This window comes from Oncorhynchus mykiss, chromosome 9, assembly GCF_057628025.1.
Source record: "Oncorhynchus mykiss isolate SJ-2025 chromosome 9, ASM5762802v1, whole genome shotgun sequence".
Classification (NCBI taxonomy): domain Eukaryota; kingdom Metazoa; phylum Chordata; class Actinopteri; order Salmoniformes; family Salmonidae; genus Oncorhynchus; species Oncorhynchus mykiss.
The window spans coordinates 12,750,249-12,764,592 of record NC_143030.1 but is presented as its reverse complement, the minus strand read 5'-3'; the positions used below and the strand labels follow the sequence as shown (position 1 = coordinate 12,764,592).

Genomic DNA, 14,344 nt, shown 5'->3' with positions numbered 1-14,344 from the left:
TGACAGGTGTAAAATAATTGAGCACACAGCCATGCAATCTCCATAGCCTAACATTGGCAGTAGAATGGCCTTACTGAAGAGCTCAGTGACTTTCAATGTGGCACCGTTTTAGGATGCCACCTTTCCAACAAGTCAGTTTGTCAGATTTCTGCCCTGCTAGAGCTGCCATGGTCAACTGTAAGTGTTGTTATTGTGAAGTGAAAACGTCTAGGAGCAACAACGGCTCAGCCACGATGTGGTAGGCCACACAAGCTCACAGAACAGGACCACTGAGTGCTGAAGCACACAGCGCAAATAAATTATCTGTCCTCGCTTGCAACACTCACTACCGAGTTCCCAACTGCCCCTGGAAGCAACGTCAGCACAATAACTGTTTGTCGAGGACTTCATGAAATGGGTTTCCGTGGCCGAGGAGCCGCACACAAGCCTAAGATCACCATGCACAATGCCAAGCACCGGCTGAGGTGGTGTGAAGCTCGCCTCCATTGGACTGGAGCAGTGTGATGAATCACTCTTCACCATCTGGCCGAACGCTACCTGCCCCAATGCATAGTGCCAACTGTAAACTTTGCACTTTTTTTAAACTGTGCATCAAGCGAGGTCCATACAGAAATGGTTTGTCGATCGGTGTGGAAGAACTTGACTGGCCTACACAGAGCCCTGACCTCAACCCTATTGAACACCTTTGTGATGAGTTGGAACGCCGACTGCGAGCCAGGCCTAATCACCCAACATCAGTGCCCGACCTCACTAATGCTCTTGTGGCTGAATGGAAGCAAGTCCCTGCAGCAATGTTCCAACATCTAGTAGAAAGCCTACCCAGAAGAGTGGAGGTTGTTATAGCAGCAATGTTCCAACATCTAGTAGAAAGCCTACCCAGAAGAGTGGAGGCTGTTATAGCAGCAAAGGGGCACATACATTTTTACCTGTATGTACCTGTGATTGGGGTGGTTTACCTGTGTTTACATGTAGTTTATGACCTCTTTACCTGTAGTTTATATGACCTCTTTACCTGTAGTTTATATGACCTCTTTACCTGTAGTTTATGACCTCTTTACCCGTAGTTTATATGACCTCTTTACCCGTAGTTTATATGACCTCTTTACCTGTAGTTTATATGACCTCTTTACCTGTAGTTTATATGACCTCTTTACCTGTAGTTTATGACCTCTTTACCCGTAGTTTATATGACCTCTTTACCCGTAGTTTATATGACCTCTTTACCTGTAGTTTATATGACCTCTTTACCTGTAGTTTATATGACCTCTTTACCTGTAGTTTATATGACCTCTTTACCCGTAGTTTATATGACCTCTTTACCCGTAGTTTATATGACCTCTTTACCCGTAGTTTATATGACCTCTTGACCTGTAGTTTATATGACCTCTTTACCTGTAGTTTATATGACCTCTTTACCCGTAGTTTATATGACCTCTTTACCTGTAGTTTATATGACCTCTTTACCCGTAGTTTATATGACCTCTTTACCTGTAGTTTATATGACCTCTTTACCCGTAGTTTATATGACCTCTTTACCCGTAGTTTATATGACCTCTTTACCCGTAGTTTATGACCTCTTTACCCGTAGTTTATATGACCTCTTTACCTGTAGTTTATGACCTCTTTACCTGTAGTTTATATGACCTCTTTACCTGTAGTTTATATGACCTCTTTACCCGTAGTTTATATGACCTCTTGACCTGTAGTTTATATGACCTCTTTACCCGTAGTTTATTGTGCCTGTATTTATCTGTAGTTAAACTATAGGTAAAATATATAACTACAGGTAATCTGTAAATCATTATACCTGTAGTTTGTTTACCTGTGTTTGTTTTATTTTACCTGCATCTATTTATAGTTTATTTGACCTGTATTTACCTGTAGTTATTTATTTTAGGGGTTTACATGTTGTTACCTGTAGTTATTTATTTTAGGGGTTTACATGTTGTTACCTGTAGTTATTTATTTTAGGGGTTTACTTGTTACCTGTAGTTATTTATTTTAGGGGTTTACATGTTACCTGTAGTTATTTATTTTAGGGGTTTACATGTTGTTACCTGTAGTTATTTATTTTAGGGGTTTACATGTTGTTACCTGTAGTTATTTATTTTAGGGGTTTACATGTTACCTGTAGTTATTTATTTTAGGGGTTTACATGTTACCTGTAGTTATTTATTTTAGGGGTTTACATGTTGTTACCTGTAGTTATTTATTTTAGGGGTTTACATGTTGTTACCTGTAGTTATTTATTTTAGGGGTTTACATGTTGTTACCTGTAGTTATTTATTTTAGGGGTTTACATGTTGTTACCTGTAGTTATTTATTTTAGGGGTTTACATGTTGTTACCTGTAGTTATTTATTTTAGGGGTTTACATGTTGTTACCTGTAGTTATTTATTTTAGGGGTTTACATGTTGTTACCTGTAGTTATTTATTTTAGGGGTTTACATGTTACCTGTAGTTATTTATTTTAGGGGTTTACATGTTACCTGTAGTTATTTATTTTAGGGGTTTACATGTTACCTGTAGTTATTTATTTTAGGGGTTTACATGTTACCTGTAGTTATTTATTTTAGGGGTTTACATGTTACCTGTAGTTATTTATTTTAGGGGTTTACATGTTACCTGTAGTTATTTATTTTAAGGGTTTACATGTTGTTACCTGTAGTTATTTATTTTAAGGGTTTACATGTTGTTACCTGTAGTTATTTATTTTAGGGGTTTACATGTTACCTGTAGTTATTTATTTTAGGGGTTTACATGTTACCTGTAGTTATTTATTTTAGGGGTTTACATGTTGTTACCTGTAGTTATTTATTTTAGGGGTTTACATGTTGTTACCTGTAGTTATTTATTTTAGGGGTTTACATGTTGTTACCTGTAGTTATTTATTTTAGGGGTTTACATGTTACCTGTAGTTATTTATTTTAGGGGTTTACATGTTACCTGTAGTTATTTATTTTAGGGGTTTACATGTTACCTGTAGTTATTTATTTTAGGGGTTTACATGTTACCTGTAGTTATTTATTTTAGGGGTTTACATGTTACCTGTAGTTATTTATTTTAAGGGTTTACATGTTGTTACCTGTAGTTATTTATTTTAAGGGTTTACATGTTGTTACCTGTAGTTATTTATTTTAGGGGTTTACATGTTACCTGTAGTTATTTATTTTAGGGGTTTACATGTTACCTGTAGTTATTTATTTTAGGGGTTTACATGTTGTTACCTGTAGTTATTTATTTTAGGGGTTTACATGTTGTTACCTGTAGTTATTTATTTTAGGGGTTTACATGTTGTTACCTGTAGTTATTTATTTTAAGGGTTTACATGTTGTTACCTGTAGTTATTTATTTTAGGGGTTTACATGTTGTTACCTGTAGTTATTTATTTTAGGGGTTTACATGTTACCTGTAGTTATTTATTTTAGGGGTTTACATGTTGTTACCTGTAGTTATTTATTTTAGGGGTTTACATGTTGTTACCTGTAGTTATTTATTTTAGGGGTTTACATGTTGTTACCTGTAGTTATTTATTTTAGGGGTTTACATGTTGTTACCTGTAGTTATTTATTTTAAGGGTTTACATGTTACCTGTAGTTATTTATTTTAGGGGTTTACATGTTGTTACCTGTAGTTATTTATTTTAGGGGTTTACATGTTGTTACCTGTAGTTATTTATTTTAGGGGTTTACATGTTGTTACCTGTAGTTATTTATTTTACCTGTGGTTATTTATTTAACGTTATTTTGCCTTTATTTATTAGCAATTTATTTTAACTGTATTTACATGTAGTTTATTTTAACTGTTTATCTGTAGTTATTAAAACTGTCTATCTGTAGTTTACCTGTGTTGATGAATGTGGTGTCCGTGGAGGTCATCCCATCAGTTCTACCTGTTTTAGACCGGTCTTTAATTGTCCCTCAGCTCTGTTAACCAGGTCTCTCTCTCCTCCCATACAGGCTCCAGCTCCTATGCCTTTCCCCATGACCACACCGCAAGTGCCTATGTATGGAATGGTGAGTCCTGTTCACACAGCCATATTAATACCTGGTATGTATTTTGCTAGAAGAATGGCCGTGGCCTAGCAAGGCCCACATCCTTCTGATGCTAAACTTTCCTGTCTCTCACTGTCTTGACCCATTTAAAACAAAAAGAAAAGCTTGATATGTTTCTTCCTTCCCCAGGTCCCTCAGATGGGTCAGATGGGGGGTGTACAGGTGATGGCCCCCCAGCCCATGATGTACAACCAGCCTGTACTCAGACCCACAAACCCCTTCTCCCCCATGCCTGGAGCCCAGGTGCAAAGTCCTTTATGGCTTTACAACTGTACATCCGAACTCACAAACCCATTTTCCTCTGCAGTTTAGTGTCTCTTTCTGCCATTTTCCCCTCACTGACTGGCTTTCCTTCCTCTTTCTCTCTTCTTTCTCTCCGTCTCAGATGCAGTTCATGTAATTTCATCTGGGGGAGCAGAGCGCCAAAAAATGATGAAACACACAGAGAGGACAAACGAAGAATAGGGAAACAAATGAACGAATGAATGAATGAATGAATGAACGAACGAACGAACGAACGAGGGGCAGACAGAAGAAAAACCAACCAACACCAAATACAAGAGGAGAGGAAGAGGGAAGAAAAATAAGAGGCTGATGAACCCGGGAGATGGAGGGTAGAGCAAGGAAGAGTGTTTATGATATCATAAAGGCTTACCTCTCTGTCTGAAACAGCCCCCACCCTCAAACAAACAACCCCCCCCAAACAAATAAATCAAATGGAACCCCTATAAATGGATAGGTCTTTTGGAGTAGACGGTGTGAAGGGGTCAGGTGTGAAAGGTCATAGGTTCATTACACTTAGTACATGGACTTTTCTGTGTTTGTCTTCTGTTACCTTTGGTGTAGATAGATGGATTACACCCTGTTAAAATGACTGGGACTCTTCGATGTTGTAGGTATGTTACTGAGCTGATATTGAGCACTTTGGCACACACACATAAACGGACAGAGGTGTGAATCTAACCATGGGCAGAACGGACTGATTTGTCTAGAAATAGATGGGTAGGTTACAGTTGGAGCCATCCTCTCTGGTTGGTGAGTTGGTTACAAACCGGTAGGAACTTGTGTTCTGGTTTTCTATCTCTGAGTGTGTGTGTGTGTGTGTGTGTGCACACTGTTTATAAAGCATTACTTAGTGAGCTGGTCTCTACCTGCTTTCTTAGAGTAAAAGGTCACCAAATTAAAGATGGTGTTTTCCTACTTTCTCACCGTTACCCATCAACAGGGTGGACATGTTTGTCCCTGCTCGCTAGCTGTCCTTGACTGTTTGCTAGTTCAGAAAAAGCACTTACCCAGGGGAGATGTTTCAGACATGGAGAAGCCATCACCAGGTGTAATCAGACTGGATAGAAAACATTAAGGACACCCCTCAACCCTCACCATCATCCTACCATCAATCAGACTGCATAGAAAACATTAAGAACACCCCTCACCATCATCCTACCATCAGACTGGATAGAAAACATTAAGGACACCCCTCTACCCTCACCATCATCCTACCATCAATCAGACTGGATAGAAAACATTAAGGACACCCCTCACCATAATCCTACCATCAATCAGACTGGATAGAAAACATTAAGGACACCCCTCTACCCTCACCATCATCCTACCATCAATCAGACTGGATAGAAAACATTAAGGACACCCCTCTACCCTCACCATCATCCTACCATCAATCAGACTGGATAGAAAACATTAAGGACACCCCTCTACCCTCACCATCATCCTACCATCAGACTGGATAGAAAACATTAAGGACACCCCTCTACCCTCACCATCATCCTACCATCAGACTGGATAGAAAACATTAAGGACACCCCTCTACCCTCACCATCATCCTACCATCAGACTGGATAGAAAACATTAAGGACACCCCTCTACCCTCACCATCATCCTACCATCAGACTGGATAGAAAACATTAAGGACACCCCTCTACCCTCACCATCATCCTACCATCAGACTGGATAGAAAACATTAAGGACACCCCTCTACCCTCACCATCATCCTACCATCAGACTGGATAGAAAACATTAAGGACACCCCTCTACCCTCACCATCATCCTACCATCAGACTGGATAGAAAACATTAAGGACACCCCTCTACCCTCACCATCATCCTACCATCAGACTGGATAGAAAACATTAAGGACACCCCTCTACCCTCACCATCATCCTACCATCAGACTGGATAGAAAACATTAAGGACACCCCTCTACCCTCACCATCATCCTACCATCAGACTGGATAGAAAACATTAAGGACACCCCTCTACCCTCACCATCATCCTACCATCAGACTGGATAGAAAACATTAAGGACACCCCTCTACCCTCACCATCATCCTACCATCAGACTGGATAGAAAACATTAAGGACACCCCTCTACCCTCACCATCCTCCCAACTCTCGGCTGCTTCTCTTGTATTTTTGTCTGTCCATAGAGAGAGCTAGAGAACTGTTGAGCGCATCTGAAATGGCACCCTGTTCCCTATCAAGTGCACTACTGCCCTAAGGGCCCCGGTTAAAAGTAGGGGCCTACAGTATTTAGAGAATAGGTTGCCATTTGGGAACATTCCTGATGTAAAATGTTTCTATCCCCTCCTCTCTACTGCGTCTGTATCTTGTAAAAACAGTTTCCTCATCCTGCTGTGCCCTCGAATTTTGACGGATTCATGCTTACACACACACACACAGGCATGCAATAACGTGTACATACAGATGTACACACATGCATGTAGCACGTTACACACACACACACACACGCAGAAACACACACTGAACAATGTTAGATTTTTCTGGGATAATTCTGGTGGTAATAATGTCAATTTTTATTTTTATATATATTTTTTAGCATAATGTCATTACTCGTTATGTATTGTTTTAAAGCGATGCTCTGTCAATTTTCCTCCCAAATTTCGAGATGTCATATGAAAGGATGTCCAAGTAACTTCTGGTGTCAAGGGATGATGTCCTGTTGTTGAGTCTAAGACAACTCCCATAACGGGTGCTTCACGGTGTTCTGAACAGTCCGTGTGTCAAGGGATGATGTCCTGTTGTTGAGTCTAAGACAACTCCCATAACGGGTGCTTCACGGTGTTCTGAACAGTCCGTGTGTCAAGGTTGTTACTGGTTCACATTCTGAACCTTATTGCCAAGGGTTACTTTATTGTTAAATACTTTTTGGGACACATGGAGTGTAAAATGGACAAGCCACTACTGGTTTGATAACACTCTGGTTCCCAGATTGCTTTATGAAAGGATGTCAGTGTAACTATTGGGGCTCAGGTGAAACAGGTGTGGGGTTAACATCTTTTGGACAAATGGCCACAATTTCCACCGTCGTAATTACCCTGTATAAAACGCATTGGTGTGTTTTCCTGCTCATGCCACGTGTTGCTCACCCAGGGCTGTTTTCTGTCTGTTTCCTGGATCTTGGTAGCAGGTCTGTTTCCTGGATCTTGGTAGCAGGTCTGTTTCCTGGATCTTGGAAGCAGGTCTGTTTCCTGGATCTTGGAAGCAGGTCTGTTTCCTGGATCTTGGTAGCAGGTCTGTTTCTTGGATCTTGGTAGCAGGTCTGTTTCCTGGATCTTGGTAGCAGGTCTGTTTCCTGGATCTTGGTAGCAGGTCTGTTTCCTGGATCTTGGTAGCAGGTCTGTTTCCTGGATCTTGGTAGCAGGTCTGTTTCCTGGATCTTGGTAGCAGGTCTGTTTCCTGGATCTTGGTAGCAGGTCTGTTTCCTGGATCTTGGTAGCAGGTCTGTTTCCTGGATCTTGGTAGCAGGTCTGTGCTCTCTTGCCAACTTCTTATGTAATTGTCATGCTAAATGCTGACCGTGGAGTAGGCAAAAGCACAAACAGACCTGGGACCAGGCTAATATCTTGGCGCTGAAGTCTATGATGACTATGCCACCTGATGTACGTACAGCTCTAGATTCTTCCTCTGGTCTCCAATGCCTGTCTAGTATGTACTGCTTTCTCAGCTTTGCTCGCAAGTCCAACCTCTCCAAACACCTGCTTAGACGTCATAAACCTAAATGATAATGATGTATATTAACATAACACCTTTTATGAAACTCTGTTACTGTCTTCCTCTGGTCTCATCCAGTGCCTGTCTAGTATGTACAGCTCTAGATTCTTCCTCTGGTCTCTCCAATGCCTGTCTAGTACGTACAGCTCTAGATTCTTCCTCTGGTCTCATCCAGTGCCGGGTAGATTATAGTTATAAAATATCCCCCTCCTTGTATACTGTCAGGTAGACCCAGCTCTAGAATTACCCCCCAACGGCTTTAGAATCCCCATCTAACTTCCTGTTTCTCTGGGCTCTGTCATTGGCCTTCACTGCTTCTGCTGTGAGTGGGCATGTCCCCGCTCCACAGTGTCCATCAATCCTGGAAACCTTAAAACTGTCTTGGATTGGAATATATATGCATCGATAGCCAATCGTCTGGCTACGGGTGATATATCATCCTTATGAAAGATGAGGCCTGTAGTCTTTCTGAAATGTCTCTTTGTCTAAAGGATAGCCTCGCTATAGTATCACCTATGTAAGGGGCGGGGTGTTGAGAGGTGGTTTGGAAGTTAAGGGCTCTCCTCAATCTTTGTGGCCCAAAACAGATGCCCTTCTCTGGACTCCCCGGATTCATAGAGTCCCTGAATCTGGTGGGCATGGAGCTCTGGGTAGCAGTTCTAGGACCTAGGATCAACCCTAAGCCATAGGGCTCTGGTCTAAAGTAGTGCACTATATAGGGAACAGGGCTCTGGTCTAAAGTAGTGCACTATATAGGGAAACTGGTGCCATTTGGAATATAACTTTTTGTTTGCCATTTAAAAACGTGAAATCTCCCAAAACATTTTTTTTCTCCTTTCTCCTGAATTTATCACGTCTTGTGTTCTCCAGTTTGTCTTTACTTATTATTTTTGTGGATTCCATGCAGAATAACAATGTATAAAACAAGTCCTGCCTGTAAATGGAGCTGTTTTGTGTCAATTTGAGCTGGTTTCAAAGTGGTGGAAGGGCAGAGAGAGGGACAGCGTGGAGAGGGACAGCGTGGAGAGGGACAGCGTGGAGAGGGACAGCGTGGAGAGGGACAGCGTGGAGAGGGACAGCGTGGAGAGGGACAGCGTGGAGAGGGGCAGCGTGGAGAGGGGCAGCGTGGAGAGGGGCAGCGTGGAGAGGGACAGCGTGGAGAGGGACAGCGTGGAGAGGGACAGAGAGAGGGACAGCGTGGAGAGTGACAGCAGAGAGAGGGACAGAGAGAGGGACAGCGTGGAGAGTCTTCTCTCCTCAATGAATACATGGTAGTGATGTCTTGTTTTCCTCGCTACACCTTAAAAGCTAGCCTGGTGAAACAAGACTGTAAGCATATCAGCTTGGATTCCAGGCTAGTTAAAAGCATGATCTGATCTACCCTGTCAACTCGCTCAAGTGTCCGTGATGTCATGAAAAGGCACTCTTAACCTAACCTGCTATAAGAACCGGTACCCCTAACCTAACCTGCTACAAGAACCGGTACCTCTAACCTAACCTGCTACAAGAACCGGTACCCCTAACCTAACCTGCTATAAGAACCAGTACCCCTAACCTAACCTGCTACAAGAACCGGTACCCCTAACCTAACCTGCTATAAGAACCAGTACCCCTAACCTAAACAGACCTATCCAATTGTCTTTCCTTGATTCCTGTCTTCTCAAAATGCATTGGTCTGAAGGGTGTAGCCCGACCCACTTTTCCAAAGATGCCATGTTTCTTTGACTCCTATTGAAATGGGTCTTTTTGATACCATGTGTAAGTGAAGCAGCCTCTCTCTGTGTGTAATCCTTTCCATACGAGACCGATACGTGTCAGTGAATCTGAAACGCACAAAGGAACGAGGAGACTTTTGGGGTTACGAATGGATACATTTGGATAAATCCCTGAAATGTATTTGTTTTATTTGTTAAAAAAAACAACAACAAAAACAAACATAACTTCCCTCATGTTCAGTCGGTGTGTTTGTTCAAAGATTTTCCTGGGCACATTTATTGTTTTCTAAATGTAATTTTTTGGGGGATAACTACTCTTCTGACTGCTGCCTGGTGATTTACTATGTACATACAAACACACACATAATATACATCCTAAATGACAGCCTGTCCCCTATCGAGTGCATTACTTAGTGAACTACGTACAGTAGGGAAGAGTGCCATTTGGGATGCATCCACAAACACACACACGTACACACACACACACACACACACACACACACACACATCTGCTATAATGTTATTTTGTTTTCTTTTGTTACATTTTTCTGAACCTGAGAGAGAATTGCATTATGCGGTATATATACATATAATATGATATAATACCCAATGGGGGATTTCATGTATGGAGAAGGAAGGAAGACGATTGGCTGCATGTCTACAGGCCGTCAATGAATTGTCCATTTGATCAGTTGTTGATCGATTGATTGGTCGTCAATGATTCAGAGAATTCTTCTCGTTCTTCCCCCCTCTTTGTAAATGTTTATTTATTTATGCAGAAATATAATGATTTTATTAAGCATGGAAATAATACAAAACAATGTTTCAAAATATAATTCAATTATGGGCTTTTATTTTACTGTATTTTATTTTTAAAGAAGAAATAAAGTAATTTTCCATTCCTTTTTAGTGTGTTGTGATTTTTGTTCTGTTTCAAAACCACTTCAAAGGTCAAGCCGCTATTGAAAATAGTTTGGCGTTAGTGTAGGGCAAGGGGTGGACCTACAGTAGGCATTAGCGTGTCCAGTTTTATGTCTGTCCCAAAAAAGCCAGTAATAAGCCAACATTTATTAGTCACTTAGTCCAAACTACCAGGACGCACACAGCCAGGGCAGGCCAGGAGAGGGTAACGCCAATCCACCGCTAGATAACGACTGACAGCTGAAGAGCGGGAGCAAGTGATCTTCAGGTCGTAGCTCTAGAAAGAGGCCCGACTTCCGGATTTACAATTCCGAGTTGGATGAAAGTTCAAAACGTATTTTCCCAGTCAGAGCTCGTTTTCCTGGGTTCGCTCTTGAACTCTTTAATAAGTCCGATTTTGCAGTTCTGAGTTGTTTCGAGTGCGCCACAAATCATGCTTCTTTGACAGCATGGCCAATGTTGTGTTTATAATTTTAAACTAGGAATATAGACTTAATCTTAGACTTGGGACCACACAGCCACTCCACTGAATAGCAGGCTAATGATTGCTTTGCAATGCTTGCAGTTAGCCGCTGATTCCTTCCAAACCACTCATTGTTGAATTTGCGATATCCAACTTGTTGTGTAATGTTTGTCCAATGACTGATGAGCACCGATACGTTTTATCTATAATGTATCTTCATATGACAAGGATTTGCCAGTAGATTGTCCACTTGATTCATGATAACTGCTAGCTAAGATTTTGAAATTATGTTGATATGATTAATCCAATCAAAGCTACTAGATTTGACATCATTTTATGTGGCCAATGACCTTGAGCCTCCTTTGATGGGAACTTCTAATGTAACTCTATGGCAGCACCCAAAGTGCTTGAATTTTCGAGCTCGATCCTTAGACTTGGCGGTGACGTAGTGTCCCCATGAGTGACAGAACACTGAGCCAATCACGGTGCAACGCTCTATTTTCTGCTGGCTTGCCCCATCACCACAGAAAGCACTGAGCTAGACTGAAAAACACCAGCATTTTGGAGCTGCTTTACTCAAGAAAACAAAAAAGAGACCATGTTTTAATGCAGCTTCATTAACTCAATGATATATTTTTTTACATTGTTTGCAAACTGATATGTGACACATATTAACGCCAAAATAACACGCAAAACAGGCAAACCCGCCCCCCAAAAAAACATTTGTATTTATTTTGGGGTAAAAATGTGGGGATCAAAACATGCTGTGAATGACTGGTCGCCACTGTTTTAGTGTGTCTGTTAGGAACACCGTGTGCTAGAGTAGTAGTCATCCAATCACTGATATATCATGGAGAGATTCCTGATTGAGAGATTGTATTGTAAACGTGTGTGTGTGACAGATGTGCATATGAGAGAGGCAGACACTCGCTAGGTTTCCATCCAATTGCCGACAGATTTCCATGGGAATATTCTAGAATCCGAATAAAGACCATATGCACATTTTCCCACCAGTTGTGTTTCCACCAAACTTTGGAATGCCGTTTGGGTCTTTGTGTGTCAATAAAGATACACGTCAATTAACACAATTCTATTATAGAACGTTGTGTGTGCTGAATTTGCACGTGCAAGCCAAGCCCACCACACCACTGCGATCACTGTGCACGATTGTACAATAAATGTGTCTCATTTCACAGTCGTTTCAGAGTCCCGCAATAAGAGCTACGATGCTAATGTTCTCTGGGTGTCACTGAGTAGACTGATACCCCATGTCATTGATCCACAACCCATAGGTAGCGCTGTACAGTGAAATATGTATTCCCCCGTGGAAGCAGAGAGAACAGTCTGTGACTTGGGTGTCTGGAGTTTTTTTTTACCATTTTTAGGGCCTTCCTCTGACACCGCCTAGTATACAGGTCCTGGATGTCAGGAAGCTTGGCCCCAGTGATGTACTGGGACGTACGAACCACCCTCTGTGGCGCCTTGTGATTGGATGCCAAGCAGTTGCAATACCAAGTGCTGATGCAGCCAGTCAAGATGCGTTCAACGGTGCAGCTGTGGAACTTCTTGAGGACCTGAGGAGCCCAAGTCTTTTCAACGGTGCCGCTGTGGATCTGAGGAGCCCAAGTCTTTTCAACGGTGCAGCTGTGGATCTGCTTGAGGATCTGAGGAGCCCAAGTCTTGTCAGCCTCCTGAGGGGGAAGAGACGTAGTCGCACCTTCTTCACATCTAGTTTGCTGTATTTGGACCATGATACAGTAGGTCCTTAGTGACATGGACACCGAGGAACTTGAAGCTCTCGACCAAAAGTACATCTCAGCTCTGTTAAAAGTGCACTCGAGAAAAACGATTGTATTTATCATCGTGGTTCCGGAGTAAAATTTAAAACAGAAAAATATGCCTCACAAGCCTTTAGTTGCTGAAATGAGTAAATGAATGAGGAGAGATTCGTCAGTGCAGAGATGTATTATAGGTCATTATTATAGTATTATAGGTTATTATTATAGTATTATAGGTCATTATTATAGTATTATAGGTCATTATTATAGTATTATAGGTCATGAATGTGTAGGGGACTTCTGAGAATGCTTTAGATTGTGATTGGACCATAGGTATCAGAGACAGCATCCCGAGTGGACTTTCCTATTGTAGGGCTGTACCCACGGGTGCCATAGCAACGAGAAGCCCCAGGAGCCTTCGCAGCCGACAGTGACGTCAGATAAGAACGGCATGAAACACAACAGAGGGGAGATCATTTACCAGGGGCCCAAATCAGCTGAGGCACAGCAGCAGGAGAAACCCAGGTAGGGGTGTGAGTGTGGGCTCTTTTGAGGATTTTCTTTTGCATTGAGTCTTTTGAGACTAGAGTTGCTTCAGACGTTTCTTAACAATACTATACAAGACCGTACTACTATACTGTTGATTGTCTGTCTCCTCCAGTTCAGATGAACACCATCAACAAGGCAGAACTAAAGCAGAAAAGGTAAGAGAGAGAGAGTTAGTGAGTGAGTGAGTGTGTGAGTGAGTGAGTGAGTGAGTGTGTGTGTATATATATATATATATATATATATATACAGTGCCTTGCGAAAGTATTCGGCCCCCTTGAACTTTGCGACCTTTTGCCACATTTCAGGCTTCAAACATAAAGATATAAAACTGTATTTTTTTGTGAAGAATCAACAACAAGTGGGACACAATCATGAAGTGGAACGACATTTATTGGATATTTCAAACTTTTTTAACAAATCAAAAACTGAGAAATTGGGCGTGCAAAATTATTCAGCCCCCTTAAGTTAATACTTTGTAGCGCCACCTTTTGCTGCGATTACAGCTGTAAGTCGCTTGGGGTATGTCTCTATCAGTTTTGCACATCGAGAGACTGACATTTTTTCCCATTCCTCCTTGCAAAACAGCTCGAGCTCAGTGAGGTTGGATGGAGAGCATTTGTGAACAGCAGTTTTCAGTTCTTTCCACAGATTCTCGATTGGATTCAGGTCTGGACTTTGACTTGGCCATTCTAACACCTGGATATGTTTATTTTTGAACCATTCCATTGTAGATTTTGCTTTATGTTTTGGATCATTGTCTTGTTGGAAGACAAATCTCCGTCCCAGTCTCAGGTCTTTTGCAGACATCAGGTTTTCTTCCAGAATGGTCCTGTAT

The 14,344-nt window shown here is 41.6% G+C and overlaps 1 protein-coding gene across 26 annotated transcripts in view; it reads left to right on the top strand.

The window, feature by feature from the left end:
* Positions 1-4,767, top strand: part of LOC110531425 (phosphatidylinositol-binding clathrin assembly protein) — a 72,027-nt gene extending 67,260 nt beyond the window's left edge. For all 26 annotated transcript variants that reach the window (XM_090183488.1, XM_090183487.1, XM_090183498.1 and 23 more), the window contains 3 exons: positions 3,960-4,016; positions 4,185-4,298; positions 4,441-4,767. In XM_090183488.1, coding sequence (XP_090039614.1) covers positions 3,960-4,016; positions 4,185-4,298; positions 4,441-4,455 — 186 coding nt within the window. In that variant the 3' untranslated portion in view covers positions 4,456-4,767. The remainder of the gene's footprint in view (positions 1-3,959; positions 4,017-4,184; positions 4,299-4,440) is intronic.
* The last annotated feature ends 9,577 nt before the right edge of the window (positions 4,768-14,344 follow it).